The sequence below is a fragment of the Sitophilus oryzae genome, unplaced genomic scaffold, assembly GCF_002938485.1.
Source record: "Sitophilus oryzae breed Bouriz unplaced genomic scaffold, Soryzae_2.0 scaffold_111_pilon_pilon, whole genome shotgun sequence".
In the NCBI taxonomy this organism is placed as follows: Eukaryota; Metazoa; Arthropoda; class Insecta; order Coleoptera; family Curculionidae; genus Sitophilus; species Sitophilus oryzae.
The window spans coordinates 2176209-2197606 of record NW_022145749.1 but is presented as its reverse complement, the minus strand read 5'-3'; the positions used below and the strand labels follow the sequence as shown (position 1 = coordinate 2197606).

Genomic DNA, 21398 nt, shown 5'->3' with positions numbered 1-21398 from the left:
CTCAAACAATCAAAAACTCAACAAGTTAAGAGAATTAATATCATAGGTATTTATCTCGGTATTTACTATTTTAAAAATATCACCCACTTATTAGCAAAATAATACTAACTCTTTGTTAATTTTGCGGTAGAAATCAACATAACACTAACAACATAGATTATTCTGTGTTAGTATTGTTTCTATTTAATATTAAATGCTTCTATTTACAAATTAAAGAATATTGATTATACTATTAATTTTCATCCCGACATGTTTTCTTCTTCTTTTCAACATCAGTTGAAACATTAATAAACGTTATAACTCTTTATAATATTCAATTTATATTGCTCCAACCAGTACATAGGCTGATCGAATAAACACTAATAAATATTTCCTTGACTTACGATAAAGCTAGTTTAAAGTTGTTTACAGAAAATTAATAGGCAGCGATTTATAACAAATGGCGAAGGAATTGTTGATGATTAATTCAAAGTACGTAATCCAGTGATTTTTCTTATTCTTGTTTAATAAAACAATATACATCCTATACAGGGTGAGTCTTAAATAAGTGCAAATATTTTCAGGGTTGGTAGATCTCGATAAAAGAAACATATTTTCTCTTTACCGGTTTTCAAATAAGCCCAAAATTACCTAGTTATTTTACTTTAAAAATTTCCAAAAAAAAATGATTTTTTACTTAAATTTTGAGAACCACTGGATCTTTTCTCGGTTTTCTTTCTTGTAAATTTAATCTACTTACTACATATAGTGCCATATTATCAAGAAATTTTGATTTTAACTAAAAACTAAAATTTCGAAAAAAAAATCCAAATTTTCAATTTTTTTCGCGAAAAAACCTCATCGTGTTTCTAGGGTCTAAATATCCTACCCCTAAAAATATTTGCACTTATTTAAGACTAACCCTGTATATATATACTATATTGATGAAAATTGAGTTTAATAGGGAGTCGAGTACGGAGTACTATTGTAAATTTTGATGGTTCTTACATTATAATAAAAAGGAGGATTTTAGATTTCATAATAATTTTCAAGTATACAAGAGTGAATGACTGAATCTTGTGCCATGGAATAAAAATAAATTCTAAGCATACATTTCTTTAAATATTTTTCGGTTAAAATGATCAGCGTTTGAAAAAATATGAGAATGAGTTAATCGTATGTTACTAAATCTACTTTGAAACTTAAAGAATTTGGGAGTTACGTTGTCTTTATGTCTATTTATTTTTACTTAAACAACGTTTTTTCACAAATGTATCACCGACCGTTACCATTTAATATGAACTAATTTAAATCCTAAATCTACTGAGCTTATATATTCTAGAGCAAATTATTCGCCCGTGAAAAAGTTGGATGCAGTCAAGCGTAAGTTTGTCCACTGAGTATATCCGCATAGGTGCCTTTTAAGTGGTTGCCATATTGTAAAAACTTACGGTTTCTTTAAATATTACTCTTGACCACACATGGTCTGTCTGCAATACCTGATTTCATTGTTTCACCCCTTTTCAACACCGTATGTTTTTTTTATGTTCGTTACGTCGAACATTCCGAGGACGTTTTGTCTTTCAATATACGACTCACAAGATACCTGGAGTTGCACTCTCTCTCTTGTTTTGATGATCCCGGTTTTGTTTTTGTTAAGACACTTCTTAGAGTAGTCCTAGACTTAAAAACAGATTTAATTTTATTCTGCTTGGCTATTTGCCTGATATTTGCTGAGGTTTCTTTCAAATATGGAATCGTCAGAGAGAGATTATTTATTATCGAGAGAGAGACAGGCTGGCGCACCAATAAGTCAATCTTGCAATTAGATATAATCTTGTCAAGAGACTTCGCAGAGTAACCATTCTAAAGCAAATCCGTTTTAATATTACCCAGTTCAGAATTAAGAGATTCTTGGCCACTGCATATAAACTTGCGTGCATAGAAATCGGCCCACTGTAAACTTTTAACTTTAACTGTGTCTTTTAGAATCTATTTATCAGAGCAAGAAAAAAATATGAGCTGTTTCAAAGACAATTTAACATGCTTTAATATGAGTATAAATTTATCCAAAGTACTTATCGTTTATATGCGTAGCAACGGGTAAACAAATGAAAGGCATTTGTGTTGTGGTAACAATAAGAATAAAAAACTTATCAAATATTGCAATTACTACTTTACTGTTACTTTGATGAGCTAAAACGAAGGATTCGTGCTAGACAAAGAGCCCCAACCTCTATCCCAGAGCTCATTGTTGCAGTATAAGAAAAGTGGCTTAACATACCGCAAGCAACAATATCAAACTCGATTGAATCTATGCCAAACTGTATGAGAGATGTTGTAAGAGCAAGAGGGGGTCATACCAAAGGTCATACCCATTATTGAAAATTTATTTTAGTTAATTGTCAATAAATAAATAAATAATGGCATACATCCTAGTAATAAAAAACGATAATTTGTTTCATGCATTAATTTAATAATTTTAATCCAAAGAAACCGAAATACAAATTAATATCTCTAAACTCTTCGAAGAATATAAAATTGTCTTTCAAACAGTATATATTTTTTCTTAATCTGACAAATATATTTTAAAAAATAATAAACAAAGGATGTTATCATGGAGACTATAATAAAAAGAAGAAAGAATTTATTGGGCAAGTCCACAGAAAGATTAGTCATGAGACATGACTAAAACATGACTACCCGTAGACACTTAGTGTTTCTGCCTTCCGGCTTCATCAATACGGGAGGAATCAGCAACGATGAACTAGCGATCCTGAAAAAAGAAAAAGGAGAAGCAAACGAGGCACAAAGGCGCCATTTGCAGCCTGGTTAGGCAGTAGCTTACAATTTGAAGCGTTACTACCGAAAAACCGCTGCGGAGGCGTTCCAACACACCTCGCCGCTATCACCTTGGCCCAGAGAAAACAATAAACAAAGGATGTTATCGTGGAGACTATAATAAAAAGAAGAAAGAATTTATTGGGCAAGTCCACAGAAAGATTAGTCATGAGACATGACTAAAACATGACTACCCGTAGACACTCAGTGTTTCTGCCTTCCGGCTTCATCAATACGGGAGGAATCAGCAACGATGAACTAGCGATCCTGAAAAAAGAAAAAGGAGAAGCAAACGAGGCACAAAGGCACCATTTGCAGCCTGGTTAGACAGTAGCTTACAATTTGAAGCGTTACTACCGAAAAACCGCTGCGGAGGCGTTCCAACACACCTCGCCGCTATCACCTTGGCCCAGAGAAAACAATAAACAAAGGATGTTATCGTGGAGACTATAATAAAAAGAAGAAAGAATTTATTGGGCAAGTCCACAGAAAGATTAGTCATGAGACATGACTAAAACATGACTACCCGTAGACACTCAGTGTTTCTGCCTTCCGGCTTCATCAATACGGAAGGAATCAGCAACGATGAACTAGCGATCCTGAAAAAAGAAAAAGGAGAAGCAAACGAGGCACAAAGGCGCCATTTGCAGCCTGATTAGGCAGTAGCTTACAATTTGAAGCGTTACTACCGAAAAACCGCTGCGGAGGCGTTCCAACACACAATAAATTCTTTCTTCTTTTTAAAAAAATAAATAGTTAACTTCAAAAGTTTGCCTTGGGCCGATTTCTATGCACGCAAGTGTAGTAATTTTTCAAAGTCATGATCAATTTTCAATGTTTTAACTATACCTATTTTGGTTGCTTCAGAATGAGAGGTTAAATACTGTCTCGTATGTGTGGGTTGGCGTTTCTACTGACATAAGAACATCCAGAAACGGTAGACAGAAAGTTTTTTTAGTAAATCTGATTAAGTTTCTCTGTGGATTGAGATGGTTTACCGATGGGTTCGAGCGAATATATGGAATGGTTTGAGACCAATGCCATTAGTACCACAGTCGTCAAACCCAAAATCTCGCTTCGATATATTGACGATACACTTATAATTTGGAATGGAACCAATAGACAGTTGGATTCATTCCTCAATCATGGAGAAATTGACATTGAAAGTCAACAATACATTTGTATATATTTGACGGGAATAAAAAGTATATATCTATTAGTTTTCGTGTAGATGATACCATATTCTTAATTTTTTAGTGGATTAGACAAACTTGTTTACAAGTAGAAGTGAGTGGTGAAATACCCGGTTTCCTTTTCCACCCGCTATATACTAGCTTAGAGACAATTACTGCATATCGACTTTGGTTATTAATATTAACCCAAATCAATTTAGTCGATTACGAACAGCCACCACGTCACATTGTACTACGATTTCTAATCAAGGTCTCCGAATAATACAGACAAATAAGCAAATGGTAAATGACGAGCGAAGGTCAAGCCAAACGTATCATTTGTACGGATGAAAAAACGATAATTGGTGTAGCGTAATGGCCGAGGTAGTTTAATAAAAAATTACCCAAACAGCCGGCAAACAACTTGTTGATTTTTTTCGGGTTTCAGTGGTTAGAAGTGAAGTTTACCAAATTCAGAATGAAATCTATTTTCGATAGCAACATATCTTTTGTGGTGAATATTTATTAATCCTTCATGGTAAATATTATTTTATTATCATTTTTGCATAGACTAAAGAATGTACAGCATGATCGAAATAAAACGGCGTCAAGTTGACTTCGAACGACTATCAATATCATTTACCATATAATTTTACATACCGGGTGGTGCATCGTCTTTTGTGGTCCAGGTTGTAAGTAGTTATGAGCAAGACCGGTGTTGGGGTCTTGGGGTCTTGATTTGGTCTTGGTCTTGAACAAAAAGCAAAACCAAGACTGGCATTTGATCTGCAATACCAAAGCAAGTGAGTCTTGGTTTTGCATTTGCTCATCACTAGCTGTAAATTACCAACATCAATCTATGATTTGCAATAAGAAATCTAGCGTTGACAATTAGCTCATTTAGTTTTGGGCACCTATCTAAATGAGCAATTGTCAACTTCCAAGATACAATATGACCGAAAAAAAAACGGCGTCAGCGATGGCTATGAAATGAAGATCGCTGTCATTTTATATGTAAAATTATATGGGGAATGTGTCATCGATGTTCATTTCCAAGTATACAATTTCTCGAAATAACAACGTTTAATAATAATAGGCATGATGACTGAAGAATTTTAAGAACAATGCACCGTAAATATCTTGTCGGATAAATAAATTTTCTGTTTATAATTGTGTCGACGTGCTGTGTTAAAAACTGACAAAGAATAAAAACTTTCCTTAATTTTAATTTGGGCATACAAACAAGAGAGTAAGTAAAGTAAAGTATGAGGTTGTTAAGATGTACTTAATAATTATGTTTACAGACTCTCAGTGCACATTACATATAGACAAACATATTTATATACACATAAATTGAGTCTTTATTGCCCAGGAATGCAAATGTTTATGTTATAACCGTTAAATTTTAACTAAATCTTATAGTTTGTTTATATTTTTAATTAGTCCTTTATGCACTTTATTTAAATTTACGTAATAAGTAGCAATGACATTTGAACTGATTATAATATCTAAAAAACAAATAAATGTGAAGACATGAATTAAATCGGTTTCTTCATGTTTTATTTGTAAAATATCCATAACATAAAAGTTCCATAACCAACAACATAAAGCGCTAAGTGCCACGGCTATTAAATTGTATTGGAAAAAATTCTCAGCATAGATACTGCCCGTTCTTGTTCGTTAGTTATGGAACAAAAGATATTGTTTATCTCAAAATAATGATTTTCGCACTTAGAACATTATTTAATCAAGTCTTCAAATATTTGGATTTAGAACACATTGTACAAAATTGTCCTCATTTTTGACCGTGATCAATGAAATGGAACAATAATTATGAAATTATTATAAAAATTTAAGCATTATAAACTCTCTTTATTAAAGAGTAGATACGTGTGTGTCTCTTAAATCAGTGCAAGTTTCTTAAGGGATGGTAGATCTGTACATACAATTTGTACAAATGAACTATATTTTCTATTTACCACTTTGAAATGACGAATCATTTGACTTTGAAAATTTAAAAAAAATAATGCTGACATTGTGTTCCCACATAGACCAAAAAGGTATACGAAGTGCTACAAATTCGGGGTACAAGCATTGGTATCTCGTAAACTGTAATAGATACGAAGATGTTTAAATTGGGGCAAGGTTCCGCCTTGGAATGTTCACCAAGATGGCATCAAGAAAGGTTTAAACATTTCAAGGACTGCTGAGTTTTTTGGAAAAAAACGGATTTTTTTGATAATCAATTTATTTTTTTCCTGTCGTTACTTTTTAAAAAATCAAAAAACGAATTACACATTCTCATAGGGCTATCTGATTAAATTTTCAAACTAGCTGATAATTTGTGACATACAGTGGCCAACTTAATTTTTTTAAATACGGACCTGCATTTTTTATTTCAGATTTTGAAAGAACTCGGTCGCCTAAGTACAATGATATGCCACACTTTATACTTTTTTTTTTGTTTTGGGTACCTTAATAACAACAAAACTATTTAAATATTATTAAAAATAATTTCAAGTCCGACTCTGTTTATTTAAATTATTGAATTTGAATTTATTCATCGCAACAGTATTGATCAGCGCTAATTAACATTGAATAAGAAAAATCGAGCCAATTGAAAGATTCAAATAAATAATATCCAAGCCAGAAATTTAAAGATATTATTTTTTAACTTTTTTTATTGTGAATTTGAAATCTCAGTGCACGATAATAATATGCATAATACTAATCGTAGTTATTGTAAATTAACTTCTACAAACTAGTTTATACATGTTCGAAGGGGTTACCACCCTTCCTATTGCACAAATTTATTTTTCGTTCAATTTCATTTATAGCTCTTTGAACAGATCTTCTTCTAATAGTCCCGAATACATTTTGTACTCTTTATTGTAAATGTTGAGATGTATTTATTTCACTTTTACAAATGACGTCAAGCGATAACCCCCCGTTAGCAGTAATTACTAATGAAATATAATATTGCACATGAATAAATAAAACACAACAGAAATGAAACTATAAATATTTTACTTCCTAAATTCGTCGTTTATGCGCGCCAAGCACGCGATTTCAAATTTCAATAAATGATTGAAATACTTTCCAAATGGAATTTGTACAAACCGACTTAACATTTTATATATTTTGAATAAAAATGTATTAATAATTATGTGTAATGATAAATGGTTATATTTTACCCGACGCGCGCAAGGGACCCATTCAGTAACACTTATAAATAAACTTTCGGCTAAACTTTACTACCACATAAAATTTAAATTTATTATTGTAGGTTTATAATTCTTTGATAAGATTTTTTTATAGTTATGCAATACATTTTTTTATAATTATCGAATGTAGTGGCAGTGGTTCGATTAGTTTGTTATCACATGTGCGTAGGATGCATCGCGGCGAGCTTCGCATCGAGATGCCCCACCATGTTTGTACCCTAAACTATAGTACTATCGAAAATCTTCAATAAAAAAGAAGATATATAAATTGACAAATGGTAAATAATTGTACAATTACAAATAATATGTTGCTACGCACTAAAAACAGCATACTGACATTTTTTCTAATGGGTTAATTGTTCGTCAAGTGTCTTGAAAAGCGCGTGTATTTTTTACTAAATAACTAGCATTAAAATGTCTATTTTTTAATTTATTTTTATTTTTATAGTTTAAAATAGAAAATAGTCTTTCTACAACGGCGCAACGCGGCGTATCCATATCCATAGTGTAATAGTAATAATAAAGATTAGATATCTGCATTCTTCAGAAATTGTTAATATTAAACGAAATTAATGATATACATATTAGAACAGTGCAATTGCTGGAACTCATATTTATTATTTTTAATACACCATCATTATTGAAGGGTCCAGGGGAAAAACGTGATAAGTGCCATTTTACTAATTTTACAGGAGAGCACTGGACGGCTGGTGGTTATCAGGTTGTTTCTGTGTATTCTATATTTTACTAGGCATGTCCTACGATTTAACAACTTATTGCCCTGCAGAATTTATACATTTTGTAGGGACCAGTTGACGCTTATCAAGTGTTTCCCCTGCACCAACAATTGTTGATTTCCAAAACTGAAAATAAATGTTCATCTTCACTATGATACTATGTCTCTGCTATAAAATGCCAACAAATAGAAGGAATATTTAAACACTATACTATATTACAGCGACTATCTCACTTTAAATGTCTAGTCTCCCGGTCCTTCTTCCCATCTTTAATTGAACCGAATTAACTTAATCAGATACAGTTTATTCTACATGTGCCTTTTTTTTCCGTTGCAGAATGGTCTTGGAGCCCAAGTTCGTCGACTATGGCAGCATACACCCGACATCCGACGGACACAACACGCACCCGGCCCATCACGGCGCAAGCCTAGTTGGGCGATCGGCACTGTTGCCGCCTTTGGACGACGCGGACGCCACCCCCAACACGTCGAACGGCGCCAAAATGACACAAGGTAGGTAGCTGGCAACGTGGCGCGTCTCTATGTCCCTCCATTGACGTGCGATGTCTTTTTAAATATGAAACTAGAAATTGTTATTAGGTTTCCTATTATTATTATTTATAAGAAGTCTCCGCTATCGATATTTGCGGTTGTGGAAGAAAATTGTTTAAAACTCCATAACTTAACGGATATTAATAGTACAGTTAATGTTGGAACCTTTGGCATTGCAGCAGCAAAATAAAATACTAATTCACAATATTATACACCAAAACACTTTACTTTAAATTATGGATGCGCGTTTCGCTAATCATGTCATCATCAGCAGATGATTAAAACGAAGTTCCGTAATGTTAATCGTCTGCTTATAAGTAATGATGCGCAATACGGTTCTCTTTAGTGAATCGAATCACGTGATTCGATTTCGTATAATGAGTCGACTCTTACGACTCGTTTATTTGAACAAACTGCAAACGCATTTTGCGAATGACAGTTAAAATAGTTTTTTTCACTTCTCACTTCTTTGTAATAATGAAGACAGCTAAATTATAGTTTATTTTATTATATATTATATAAAATTGGTATAATAGATTTCTATGTACGATATAATATATTTTTTTACTAAATTAATTATCTAAATTTATATCATTGATGTTACCTATATTACAAACGTTTGGCTACCCATGCTCATAGTATAAATTCCGATATTTATTTTTTAAGTGAACCGTATTGTAAGCAATAAATCAATTATCACGATTCTTTGAACGAAAGAATCGCATTGTGATGCGATTCAATTCTTACGACTCGTTCGTTCAAATTTTATGGATCCATGCTGGTCACGGGTCAACTGAACGAACGAGCCGTAGTAACCAACCGTACTGTAAGGAATGAATAAATTCTCGCTATTATTTGAACGAACGAGCCGTAGGAACGAACTAGTTGCTTTATGATCAGTTGAATTCTATAAACAAAACTTAGTTATATCTTATGTCATCCACAAATTTAATAATAAATTGTAAGAAATGAGTGAATTCTCACTATTATTTGAACTAGGGTTCAGAACCGGAATTTCCGGATATTTTAAGATATCAAAAAACCGGGACTCGAAGTTATTAATTCCCGGTTCTTTCGGTATTTTCGGAACTCGGTAATAATAATTAAAAACATATTTTTTGTTACGTGCGAAAGACTTTTGATACTTTCTAGCGGTCGAAATCAAACTCTTCTAAATTAGTAATGAGGCTATTTCTTATTGTTTCTGCTTCATTTCTCTTTTGAAGTTCCTATAATATTTATTATCTTATGTTTTAATATATATTTGCATTTTTAATTCAATATTTTAGGGCTTTCGTTTCAAATTCAGTTAAGTTGGTTTATGTTGTTTGATGTGAGATTTAAGTTACCTATTCTCTTGTCTTTACTTGTGTTCATGTTAGTTTTCTCACGACTGATCTATAAACAAAACTTAGTTAAATCATCCACAAATTTCATATTAGCTGAAATCTACGACAGTTACAGCCCCGAATTTGATTTTTCAAACCGAGGCCATAATCAATGCCCTCATCCACCATTTTAGATTTATTACTTTAGAAAATTTACATTGAATTTGAACCCCTATAATTATCACCCAACTGCGGTTTGTCAGCCCTTATGTCCATGACTACACTGTAAATCTACAATTATGATTTTAAATCAAGCTACAATTCTCAATTGGTCCAATAGTTAACAGATCGCCTTTCTAGTTTAATGGCATTTGAATAAACTGAACGTCTAATATTTATAACAATTATTGTTATGGTGGTAAATTACCTAAAAATATAAATAAGTACATTGTTAAACCACAAAAGTTAAAAATTGTAATACTTTCATATTAAAATGAAGCCTCCAGCATAATAATAAGTTATAATTCTCTTATCTAATTATGTCAGAAAACAAGTAAATTAATAGTGTTCTTAAAGCTGCTGGTGGTTTCATTCACACATAGTTCATTTATTTCCTGTTCAATTTATTAATATTCGAAATATCTCACTGGGCTTATTAAAAAATATTTGAATATTTCACGTTGAAATATTATGCACAAAACTTGTTTCAATATGGAAAAATACTAATATCAGAAGATATTAGGGACTACTGTATTAAATTTAGCATAACTAGATCACATCGTTGATTGAATAAATAAGAAGATACGCAACCTTATGGGGGATTTCATGGCACAAATCAATAGTTGCAAAAATTGGAAATCGCCAATATCCAATTATTTTCTGATTTGCTTTAGGCCCATTGCCTTTTTCAAAAAAAATATTTAACGACAGCTCAGATCGAAATAAACATAACAATAGTTTTTCACATTACCTTCGTACGTATTAATTTTGTATAACCTTCTGAATTCGTTTATTATAAAGTATTAAAATTTTGTGGCGCTCAGTCACTCTAACGGTACCGATGTTCTCAGTGCGATGCATACCAGATAAAACATGTATTTTTCTAACATAATTTGAAAACGAGAAAATTAAAAGTGACGTTGAAGTAGTTTATGTATATAGTGACTGATGGTTTAATGGCAGTTTTTAACAAATGTCTAATATTTTCAAATAAAAGAGTGGATTGGTGCCTGTAAAATGCACAGCAATTAAAAAACGAATTACGAAATAGGTATAAAGTATCGAAAAAAAAGTAAGTCTTCTTCTTTTTAATATTTATGCGCAAGTGCTATACTAAAATAGTATATATTTCTACTTTTTATGCACCTTTAATGGGTGCCTTTAATAAATAATAAGATAACTAAACTTTTACTACTTTTATTTTTACTGTTACCTTTACTTTTACTTAACTAAAATTCTTAGATGATAAAAATCTTTCATATTGTATTGTGTACATGGATACTGTCTTCAAAGATAATATATTATGGATAATATCAATCACCTAACCAGATATTTCTTTAATTTTCAAAAAAGTATTTTTAAAGACATATTTATCACTGTACATATAAATCTCATGCAGCATCAGTTGAAAACAAAAAGCAGATAAGATTCCTTTTGAACAATGGCATACTTTTTTTCTATTAGAATTTACTGACATTATTGTACAAACAAATCTTCAGTATATTTGTTTTGTGATGCAAAGTTGTCTTTAAATATCATAAAAATTATATTTGTTATTTTTCGCACTAAACTAGCGTTTGTATATACCATATACAAATATAGTTAGTATACATTATTCCGTAAGATCGAATAAAAACGGCGTCAACGATGGCTATGAAATGAATATCGCTGTCATTTTATATGTAAAATTATATGGGAAATGTCGTCGATCGTCATTTCCAAGCCAACTGGACTAGACCTGTTCGGTGTTGAGATTTGAACACCGGTGTTAGGTGTTGATAACCACCGGTGTTTCAGGCGGTATACCGGTGTCAACACCGGTGTTCATTTCAGCACCGGTGTTTATCTCGACACCGGTGTTCATCTACAACACTGGTGTTCATCTACAACACTGGTGTTTATCTTGACACCGGTGTTTATCTCAACGCCGGTGTTTACCTCGAGACCGGTGTTTATCTCAACATCGATGTTTATCTCAACACCGGTATCGCGATGAACACCGGTGTCGGTGTCGATGGTGCCGTTTGGTTTTTTAGTTTTTTTAATGTAATATTTTTTAGTTTATTTTACAGCTACGAATTTTTGTTTCTTTATGTTTTGTTTTGTTTTCTATTTGTTTTTGATTAAACAATTTTTTATTTTATAGTTGTTTATTTGATGCTTTCACTTTATTTTAGTGATTAGTCTGGCAAAAAATTATATTTAAATTTTAAAGCTTTAAGTTAAAGTCGGTGCACTTTAATAAACGATAAAAATAAGCACCGATACGACATTATTATTATCAGGTTTATTTTGAATATATTAATTAACATTATTTCTTCTTTAACCCGTTTACCAAACACCGGTATCGATATCAAAAGCGGTGTCGTAGCCAAAACCGGTATCGAGATGAACACCGGTGTCCAGACCAACACCGGTGTCGAGATAAACACCGGTATCGAAATGACCACCGCTGTCGGTGTCAATACCGGTGTCGGTGCCGACACCGGAACACCGGATAGCCTATATTTGGCCACCAGTGTCAGCCCAACACCGGTGTTAAAACGGTGTTCCAGTGTTTGGAACAGGCCTAAACTGGACGCCATTTTTTTTCGATCATACGGTAGTTCAAATAATGTATAAGTAATATCAATAAACTTTTAGTCACGTGAGTAAACTTGACCGGCACAGCGTTGCCCACTTTTACATATTTTCTTTTATTACAGTTGAGGGATGGAACCTTTGGTGTTACACAGCAAAATAAAAACACTAAATCACCACAATACATCAAAACTTTGACTTTTACACTGGACGCGTATTTCGCTTCGTTTTTTGAGTTTATAATCATCTGCTGATGATGCTAACATGGTTAGCGAAACGCGTGTCCAGTGTAAAAGTGTTTTGGTGTATTGTGGTGATTTAGTGTTTTTATTTTGCTATTTTCTTTTAATCAAATTTTTTTGCCAACGAACATAAATAAATTACAAATATATAAACAGTTATTATTTACTTAAGGGACATAAAGGGCCATTACTACCGCTTTCCCGTCCAAATATTCTAATGAAGTTGCAATGAGTTACTATTAAACCTTATTAAACTATCTTGTACACTTACAGAGGGAAATTTAAATTCTAGTTAGTCAGCCCGGCGCCAAATATGACCATGGTTGGCAACAATGAATTTAAAAATCGCGCCCTCGATTATATAACTAAAAGTTTAATTGGTATCGAATATATATAAAAATAGTTTGTTTTGTAATGAAAATAAATTACTGTCAAACTTTCTCTGATGTACTGTGTGTATAATTTATTTTTGTTAAAAAACTATGCGGCGGATTCATCTTTCCAAAAAATCCTATATGGGTATTTCGCCACTGCACTGCAAGAAAATCTACAAAACAAATATGACTGTAAAAAATAACTATTTTATTTTGTAGAATTTCTTGCAGTGCAGTGGCGAAATACCCATATACCTAGGATTTATTTTTGTTGTTGGTTTTTGACACATTGTGTTATTTTGTGATAATACAAAGGAAGTTACGAAATAGATAAAATTGAACGTGCGAATGTTATAAATTTTAGTTAGTTTTATTTAGGCCAAATGAGCCTAATCAAGTTTACAATTCTTTCCTTAATAAAATTTAACCACGTGTCAGATTCTGCCAGTCTTTTACTTATAGGTGCTTTTAATTTGTATGCAACATAACTATGTACTTTGAATACATTATACATAAGTATACCGTATCATTTTTGCATACTCGTATTCAACTAACAACTATATGTTGGGACAAGGTCATATTTTGGAATTGTTACCCTGGTTTTTCAAAATGACTGAAAAATATATGTTTAATTTTTTAAATATAAACATAGCCATATATCCTAAACAACTTGACAATATTTTTATGGATTTGTAAATCAATCCATATTTACAGTAGCGGATTTTGTTCATAAAAGGACAAATTTGCTGACAACTAAATGTTGGGACAAGTATTTTTCAATAATTAATATCATCATAGGCGGCTTTGCTATAAACGTCACAAATGTCGCAAACTGTTTACTTCAGTATTGACAGCTTGTAAGTGACTCGATACTTTGAGTAGTGAGATTTACTGTAAGTAATTTTAATTTTTTTAATTTTCAATTTTGTTAATTTAATTCAAAGTAATGGTCCGTGGAAAAGCTACAAATCAAAAACTGCGCGAAATTATCATTCGTCAATACAGTACGGGAAAAATAATTCGAAAAATTTCTGATGATTTAAGTATTCCAAAAACCACGGTCTTTAATATAATAAAAAATACTGCGAATCTGCCAATGCAGACGATAGAGGTAAAAGTTCGGGAAGGCGAAAAGTTGTATCTCAGAGAGATTTACGAAATTTAGAAAAAATTTACAAGTCTGCGGGAAGAAGTACTCTTCGCGAAGTAACAGTTTAATGGAATACTGTAACTGGTTTAAATATATCAAGAGAATGTTGCCGAAAATATATCCATAAATGCGGTCTGGGTGTTTTACAAGGTAAACTTTATTTTGTGTGGATAATCAATTACCTTAAGATTATTGATACAAATTCTTATTTAGGCCAAAGAAAAATCGCTACAATTGGGCAAAATCTAAATTATCGTGGACACAAAATGATTGGAATAAGGTAATATTTAGCGATGAGTTTAAATTTGATGTTTGCGTTGGAGATCATCGAAAACGAATAATACGAAATAAAGCAGAAGCCTTTGATAAAGATTGTTTAAAGAGGGTTGTTAAATGTCCTAAGGGGATTATGGTTTGGGGTTGCATGTCAGCAACAGGTTTGGGCAAATTAAATTTTATAGATGGCACTGTTAACGCCCAAAAATATCAACATATACTTGAGACCTTACTTTTGCCTAGTGCTGAAGAATTGTTTCCAAACGAAGACTATATTTTCCAACAAGATGGAGCATCGTGCCATTCAGCAAAATCAGCTAAAAAATGGTTCGGTAATAATAATATAAAAGTTCTATCCCATCCTGCAAGTAGTCCGGACCTCAATGTTGTATAAACTGTGTGGCATAAAATGAAGCAATATTTAAGAAACCACCCTGAACGAACAATTTGTGATTTGCGGACAAAACTGCAGGAAATTTGGGATAATTTTTCTCCTCAAATATGCCAATCTTTGGTAAATACAATGCCATTAGAGTTCAGGCAGTTGTTAAGACGAAAAGTGATGTAACTCCGTATTAAACAAATTTCTTGTGCTGTCCCAATATATAGTTGTCAGCAAATTTGGCTTGATTTTGACAAAATAAGCTATTATCAAAAGTGATTTGTTTGCAAAGTTATAAAAACATAGTAAAATTGTCTAAATCATATTGTAATGTTTGAATTTAGAATAATAAACAAAATAAATTGAGTCGTTTTAACAAATTACTATTTTTATTGCAAAAAAGACCTTGTCCCAACATATAGTTGTTAGGGCTCGTACAGGCATTAAAAAAATATTTTATTATTTTATATCTTGCAGTTCCAAAATCTAACAAAATGTAGTCCAATTGTCTACAAATGATTTTATAATAGCTATACACACCGCTAACTCTAAAATAATTGATTTTTTTATCTATAAATTAATGAGAATAGTAATGTACTTTTAAGTATAGAAATAAAGGGGGCACATTTATATATATATATATATATATATATAAACTGAATCTATGAATGATAGAACTGACATAAAAAACTTGAATCAAGTGTATTTTAGTTTGTTAAATTAATTTGTTTATTTGTTTTCTCCCTGTTTTATATAAGAAAAATCATGTATATTAAGAAGTAATATTTTGGAAACCATAAAAAGAATAGTGTTTTTACAGTTTATTGGCCAATGAAATATAAATTAGGTTTAGTGCGATTTCAGCCGTAGTCAATATACATACGTGGATCGTTTTGGTCTTACGAATAATCATTTAAAAAAAAAAATATGTAGCCATCCTCTGACAAGTTGATATTAGTTTTATTAATTATAGTAAACATTATGCTGTGTGTGTTTGTGAATTTGTTCTATGTAATTTTTGGATTATGTTCGGCACTGTTTTTTTGATTTTGGTGAGTGTTGTAAGATTTTATTTTTAACTTTCAATAGCGGGTAATTAAGTATGAAAAAAAAATAATAATTTTTGTAAATAATTATTGTGTTTATTACATAAATTTTGTCACACTTAGCTACTTAAGGTTTTTTATACATTAACTACTTGACTCTTAATTTTAACTATGTATTCGTGATTTTGTATAAATAATGTGTAAAAAAAAATTAACAGATTTTTGTGATAAGTTAATTTGAAATTGGTATTTTGTTATAGACACTAGCTACACTGATGAAGGCTGTAATGTTGGCCGAAACGTTTGGTTATTTCCTTTAAAAATGAAATAAAAATATGAAAACCCAAATGAAAACTTAATCAGAGTTTTCCCGAACCTAAATCCCAAGAATTAAAAAAAAAAACAGAATATTTAATTACAAGGTTCAAGAATAATAAATTTTCAAAGTATATATATATATATATATATATATATATATATATATATATATATATATATATATATATATATATATATATATATATATATATATATATATATATATATATATATATATATATATATATATATATATATATATATATATATATATATATATATATATATATATATATATATATATGATCGTACAAAAATTCATTTGGTGAGTAATGTGAGTAAAAAACTTGGTGTGGTTAAAACGATTCAATCTAAATATAAGAAAATCGCGTTAGTTACACCATTTATAACTCTAGAACGGCTGGACCGATTTTTATGATCTATGGACACAGATTAACTTATCATGAAAGAAGCTCATGAAAGAAAACGCCTTGCGTGACCATCTTCTGATGCGTGTCAAATACTCGTCAGCGAGTAATGGCAGTAGGTTAGGTAGCCTTTTGTAAAAAATGTATTCCCAATTGAAATAATACTTAATCTGTGGTACAGCTTGTTTGTAGCGATTCATCATACACATGCGCATAAGATATTTAATGGGACCTAACGCATCTCTCTGTTTTATTTAGTTCCTCCGTCTTACTGATAAACATGTGTTAATCTGTGTCAATGATTTGTTTCATTCGTCCCCTGTCAATCATTTCCCGTCAATCAGGGAAAAATGATACAGAAAAGTAATTTTTAAATAAATTAGGTTTGGAAATCATCTTCCGCAATTCATAGCACATGGCTCGCACACTTATAGCTTTTTGTAATACTTGTTGTCGACTGCAAATCGGTGACTGATTAACATTATAGAATAGAAATTGAACGGAAAATAGTGGAAAACAGTATATTCAGATTTAGAAAGATATTGAAATATACAGGGTGTGCCTTAATTACATGCTAATATTTAAGGAGGTGATTCTTGGGCCTTTTTATGTGTGTATGTCCTAAACATCTTAACTTTTCAGATACAGGGTGGTAAAATGTTCAAATGTTAAAAAAAAAATTTTCAAAATATTTCGGATGTTATATTTGATACACGCGTTCCATGCGTCAAAATGGTTAATTTGGTATACAAAAAAAAAATGTTTTATTTCTTAATTTCCTTACAGCCGATGTAGAAATGATTTCCATACAACAGTCACCGCATCAGATTTTCTCAGATATTTGACCCTGAAGTAAAGTGACTTTAATTTTTTAAAAAATTAAAAAATGTTTAGGGATGAATGGAGATTTATAAAATAATTTTTATTTTAATAGAAGTCAGTGATATACTATTTTTTTTTCTCCAAAAATATTCAATGTAAATCCCGTATGGACGGCATTGGTTGAAATAAATAAAATTCTTTGTACACCAAAAAGGTATTTTGATATCTAGAAGACGTGTATCAAGTTTCATACAGGTATCTATAATAAATTCAGAGTTATTATGAAAAAAAGTTTTTTTAGAAAATTTTACAACCCTGTATCTCAGAAATTAAGATGTTTAGGACATACATTCATATGAAGTTTTCTCTTAGAATAGGTCCAAAAATCACCCTCTATGATATTACCATGTCATTAAAACACCCTGTACAGAAAAACTACATGAATAGAAATACCGTATGATCGAATAAAAACGGCGTCAACGATGGCTATGAAATGAAGATCGCTGTCATTTTATATGTAAAATTAAATGGGAAATGTCATCGATCGTCATTTCCAAGCCAACTGGACGCCGTTTTTTTTCGATCATACGGTATAAACAAAAATATAGAGAACAAATGACAACAGCTGTCAAATCAATTGGTCTCAATCATTGCAGATCATTTGGTCAATCTGTCATTTGTACTACAAGATTGGCAAAAAACTCTTACATCACTGTTGGTGGTACGAGGTTCGTCCACCAATCAGCTAGTGTAGCATAAAGTTCGAAATATTTTTTTTATATTTATCTACAGTATAGAGACTTATTTAGACTTGATGAATACTATGTTTAACACTGAGGCTAAGACTAAGTTTGGTATTTTTACAGGAGATTTGTATCAAAGACAGCCCTTACTGCCCAACCCGTCCAAGACCAGCGACCATTGGACGAACTCTCATGGGACCAATAGTTCGGAGTACTACGTGGACGAGGACGATGAAATCATGGAGAAGCCTTCCAGAAGTAATGGAGAGGTGGTGCTGGACATACCCGTTTCCAGAGAGGAACCTAGGTTTCCAAAGGAAACTTGTAAAACGATATTGGGTGGGTATACAAATTTTTAAATTCAAATAAAACAATTAATTAGAAAGTGCTTGTGTAGGGTTTCCAATTTTCGGGATCGGGATCCCGGGATTGACTATCAGAATGAAAAATTTAATATCAAGAAAAACTTAACAAAAATGCAGCTACATATATCAATAAGATAATAAGAAAAGAGCTTTATTAAAATAGACAAAACAAAGTAATATTTATATTTATTAAGTAAAAAATACAATTCTGTTAAAAAAAATAAAAAATAGCAAACACGGAAATATAACTTTTAGATATTGACGTCCTGCTTAGTATAAATAAAATATGATCTTTGAAGACTAAAGTGTATACAGTCGAATCATTTTAGATTGGGCATTTAAATTTTTTGAGATTTTTGGGATCCCGGGATTTAATACCAGGTGCGTCTCAAAAGTGGCTCACCCCCTATAACTTTTTTATTTTTTCAGATAAAACACCGAGATTTGGTATGTTAGTATATGACATAAATTGGGATTGATTGACATACAATTGTTTTCGGTCACTTCCGGTTTCACCGGAAATGACTACAACTTTTGATTTGTAAATAGCACCGTCGGTATTTTTTTACTTTATTCGGTAGAAAATGACAATCTGAATCGAATGACATATCATATGTCAATTTTTAACATAGTCAGTCAAAAACAAATTCCATTTTAAATTTCAATCTAGAGTGCCATGGCTGTATTAAAAACACCAATTTTTAATCAAGGAGCCTTGGAAAAATAGATTTGATAGTCTAATGTTTTTAGTGTCTGGTTCTGGCCGGTTAAAAGATGCCCAAATCTTATTTTTAATCATATCTCAATTTTTTCAAATGGAACGAGGGTGGCTCATTAGCATATTTGGAAAAAGCATTTATTTACGAATAATTTGATACCACACGCTTGGTATTTTGAGTCAAATTGTCGTTATGAACCGCATGATACAATTTCAAACCATATGCCAAAATGTCAAAAGCTGACATATGATATGTCATTCGATTCAGAGTGTCATTTTCTATCGAATAAAGTAAAAAAATACCGAGGGTGCCATTTAAAAGTCAAAAGTTGTAGTCATTTCCGGTGCAACCGGAAGTGACCGAAAACAATTGAATACGTCAATCAATCCCAATTTATGTCATATACTAACATACCAAATATCGTTGTTTTATCTGAAAAAATAAAAAAGTTATAGGGGGTGAGCCACTTTTGAGACGCACCCGGTATAGAGATTTCGGGGACAAACATACACTAGAATCCTGGGATCCCGATTTGGAATTTCGGGATCCCGGTTTAGAAAATTAATATAGACAAACTTTACTGTAGAATACGAGGATATGTAAGATACAGGGTGACCCAGGCTTGGGAAGGAGTTTTATATTAGGTTTTTGATTTTTATTTCATTTTTTCTTCAGAATATGAGAGCAATGCTAACGCACTTTTTGAAAATGTTTTTGTGAACATACAGGGTGATTCAAACACATTTTCTATATAATAAGAATACCTACTATATATTTTTTTAGCTCAGTGGATTTGCCATTTTATTTCCATTCAAAAATTTGTCATATACTATACCGAGTGGTTTTTAAATAGTAAAAATAGTAAAGCCCCTCAAAATTCTGAATTCAAAGAATTTTAATTTTTTTTAATACAGAATCCTGTATAATAGTGTTTTCTTCAAAATTTAGTCGCCAAAACGTGGAATCTTGTTTGATAGATAACTCAAAACTAAATGTTATATTTTTCTCAGCTATTTTAAATGAAACACCCTCTATTTTGTATCATAATCGAACAAAGTTTTGTTTGATCTTTTTCTTTTAATAAGCACTTCCTTTACATATACTCGAAATCGACATTTAATGAGAAAACTGTGTTTTTTTTTAAACGAGGAGAATATAACAGATTTGACTTTTGCTCTTCTTTCATTAGAAGGAATCTATCATTAAAAGTTGCATATCTATCTACAACAAAGTAAAAAGACCTCTTAATTAATAAATTGAAGAATGAATTTTAATGTGACGAATTTATAAATATGATTTATTGCATTGGAGCAGCTTAAAATATTTTTTAACGAGAAGAAATTATCAAATCAAATATATCCAGATTTAAGAGCACCTCAATTATCATTATTCAAAAAGTTGAGTAAAGGTTTGTGATAGTATAGGCAATGTGGATTATACAAAAAATCAAATATAATCCCCATATAATTTTACGTATAAAATGACAGCGATTGTCATTTCCAAGCCATTCTGATGAACCTTTTTTTATCGTATGGTACTTTATAACAAAAACTAGGAATATACAGGTTGTCCCCGGCTGAGCGTGCATTAGAAGTTTCTAGAGAACCACAAAATCTAGGTCGGAGATTTTTTGCACATCATTGTTTTGCAACGAGATCTATCGATTAAAAATATGTTCAATATGGCGGCACTTCCAGAGATACCGGAAGTTGACAGCAACTTTCTTATTTTAAATGGGTGCCCCTATTTTTTATTACATACTTAAATTCTCTGTAAATTTCTATGACTATTGATGTTAAACGCTCTATATCATAACATTAACCGTTTTTGAGAAAAAAAATATTTAAAATTTTTGGACGAAAAAAGGTACCTGAAATTGGTGATTACCACAGAATACTAAAT

At 31.5% G+C, this 21398-nt stretch overlaps 1 protein-coding gene across 1 annotated transcript in view; it reads left to right on the top strand.

Annotated features, from left to right (window-relative positions):
* Positions 1-21398, top strand: part of LOC115883825 (phosphatidylcholine:ceramide cholinephosphotransferase 2-like) — a 191450-nt gene that overhangs the window by 149618 nt on the left and 20434 nt on the right. The window contains exons 3-4 of the mRNA XM_030902233.1: positions 8290-8465; positions 18536-18751. Of these exons, the coding sequence (XP_030758093.1) occupies positions 8291-8465; positions 18536-18751 (391 nt within the window). The 5' untranslated portion in view covers position 8290. The remainder of the gene's footprint in view (positions 1-8289; positions 8466-18535; positions 18752-21398) is intronic.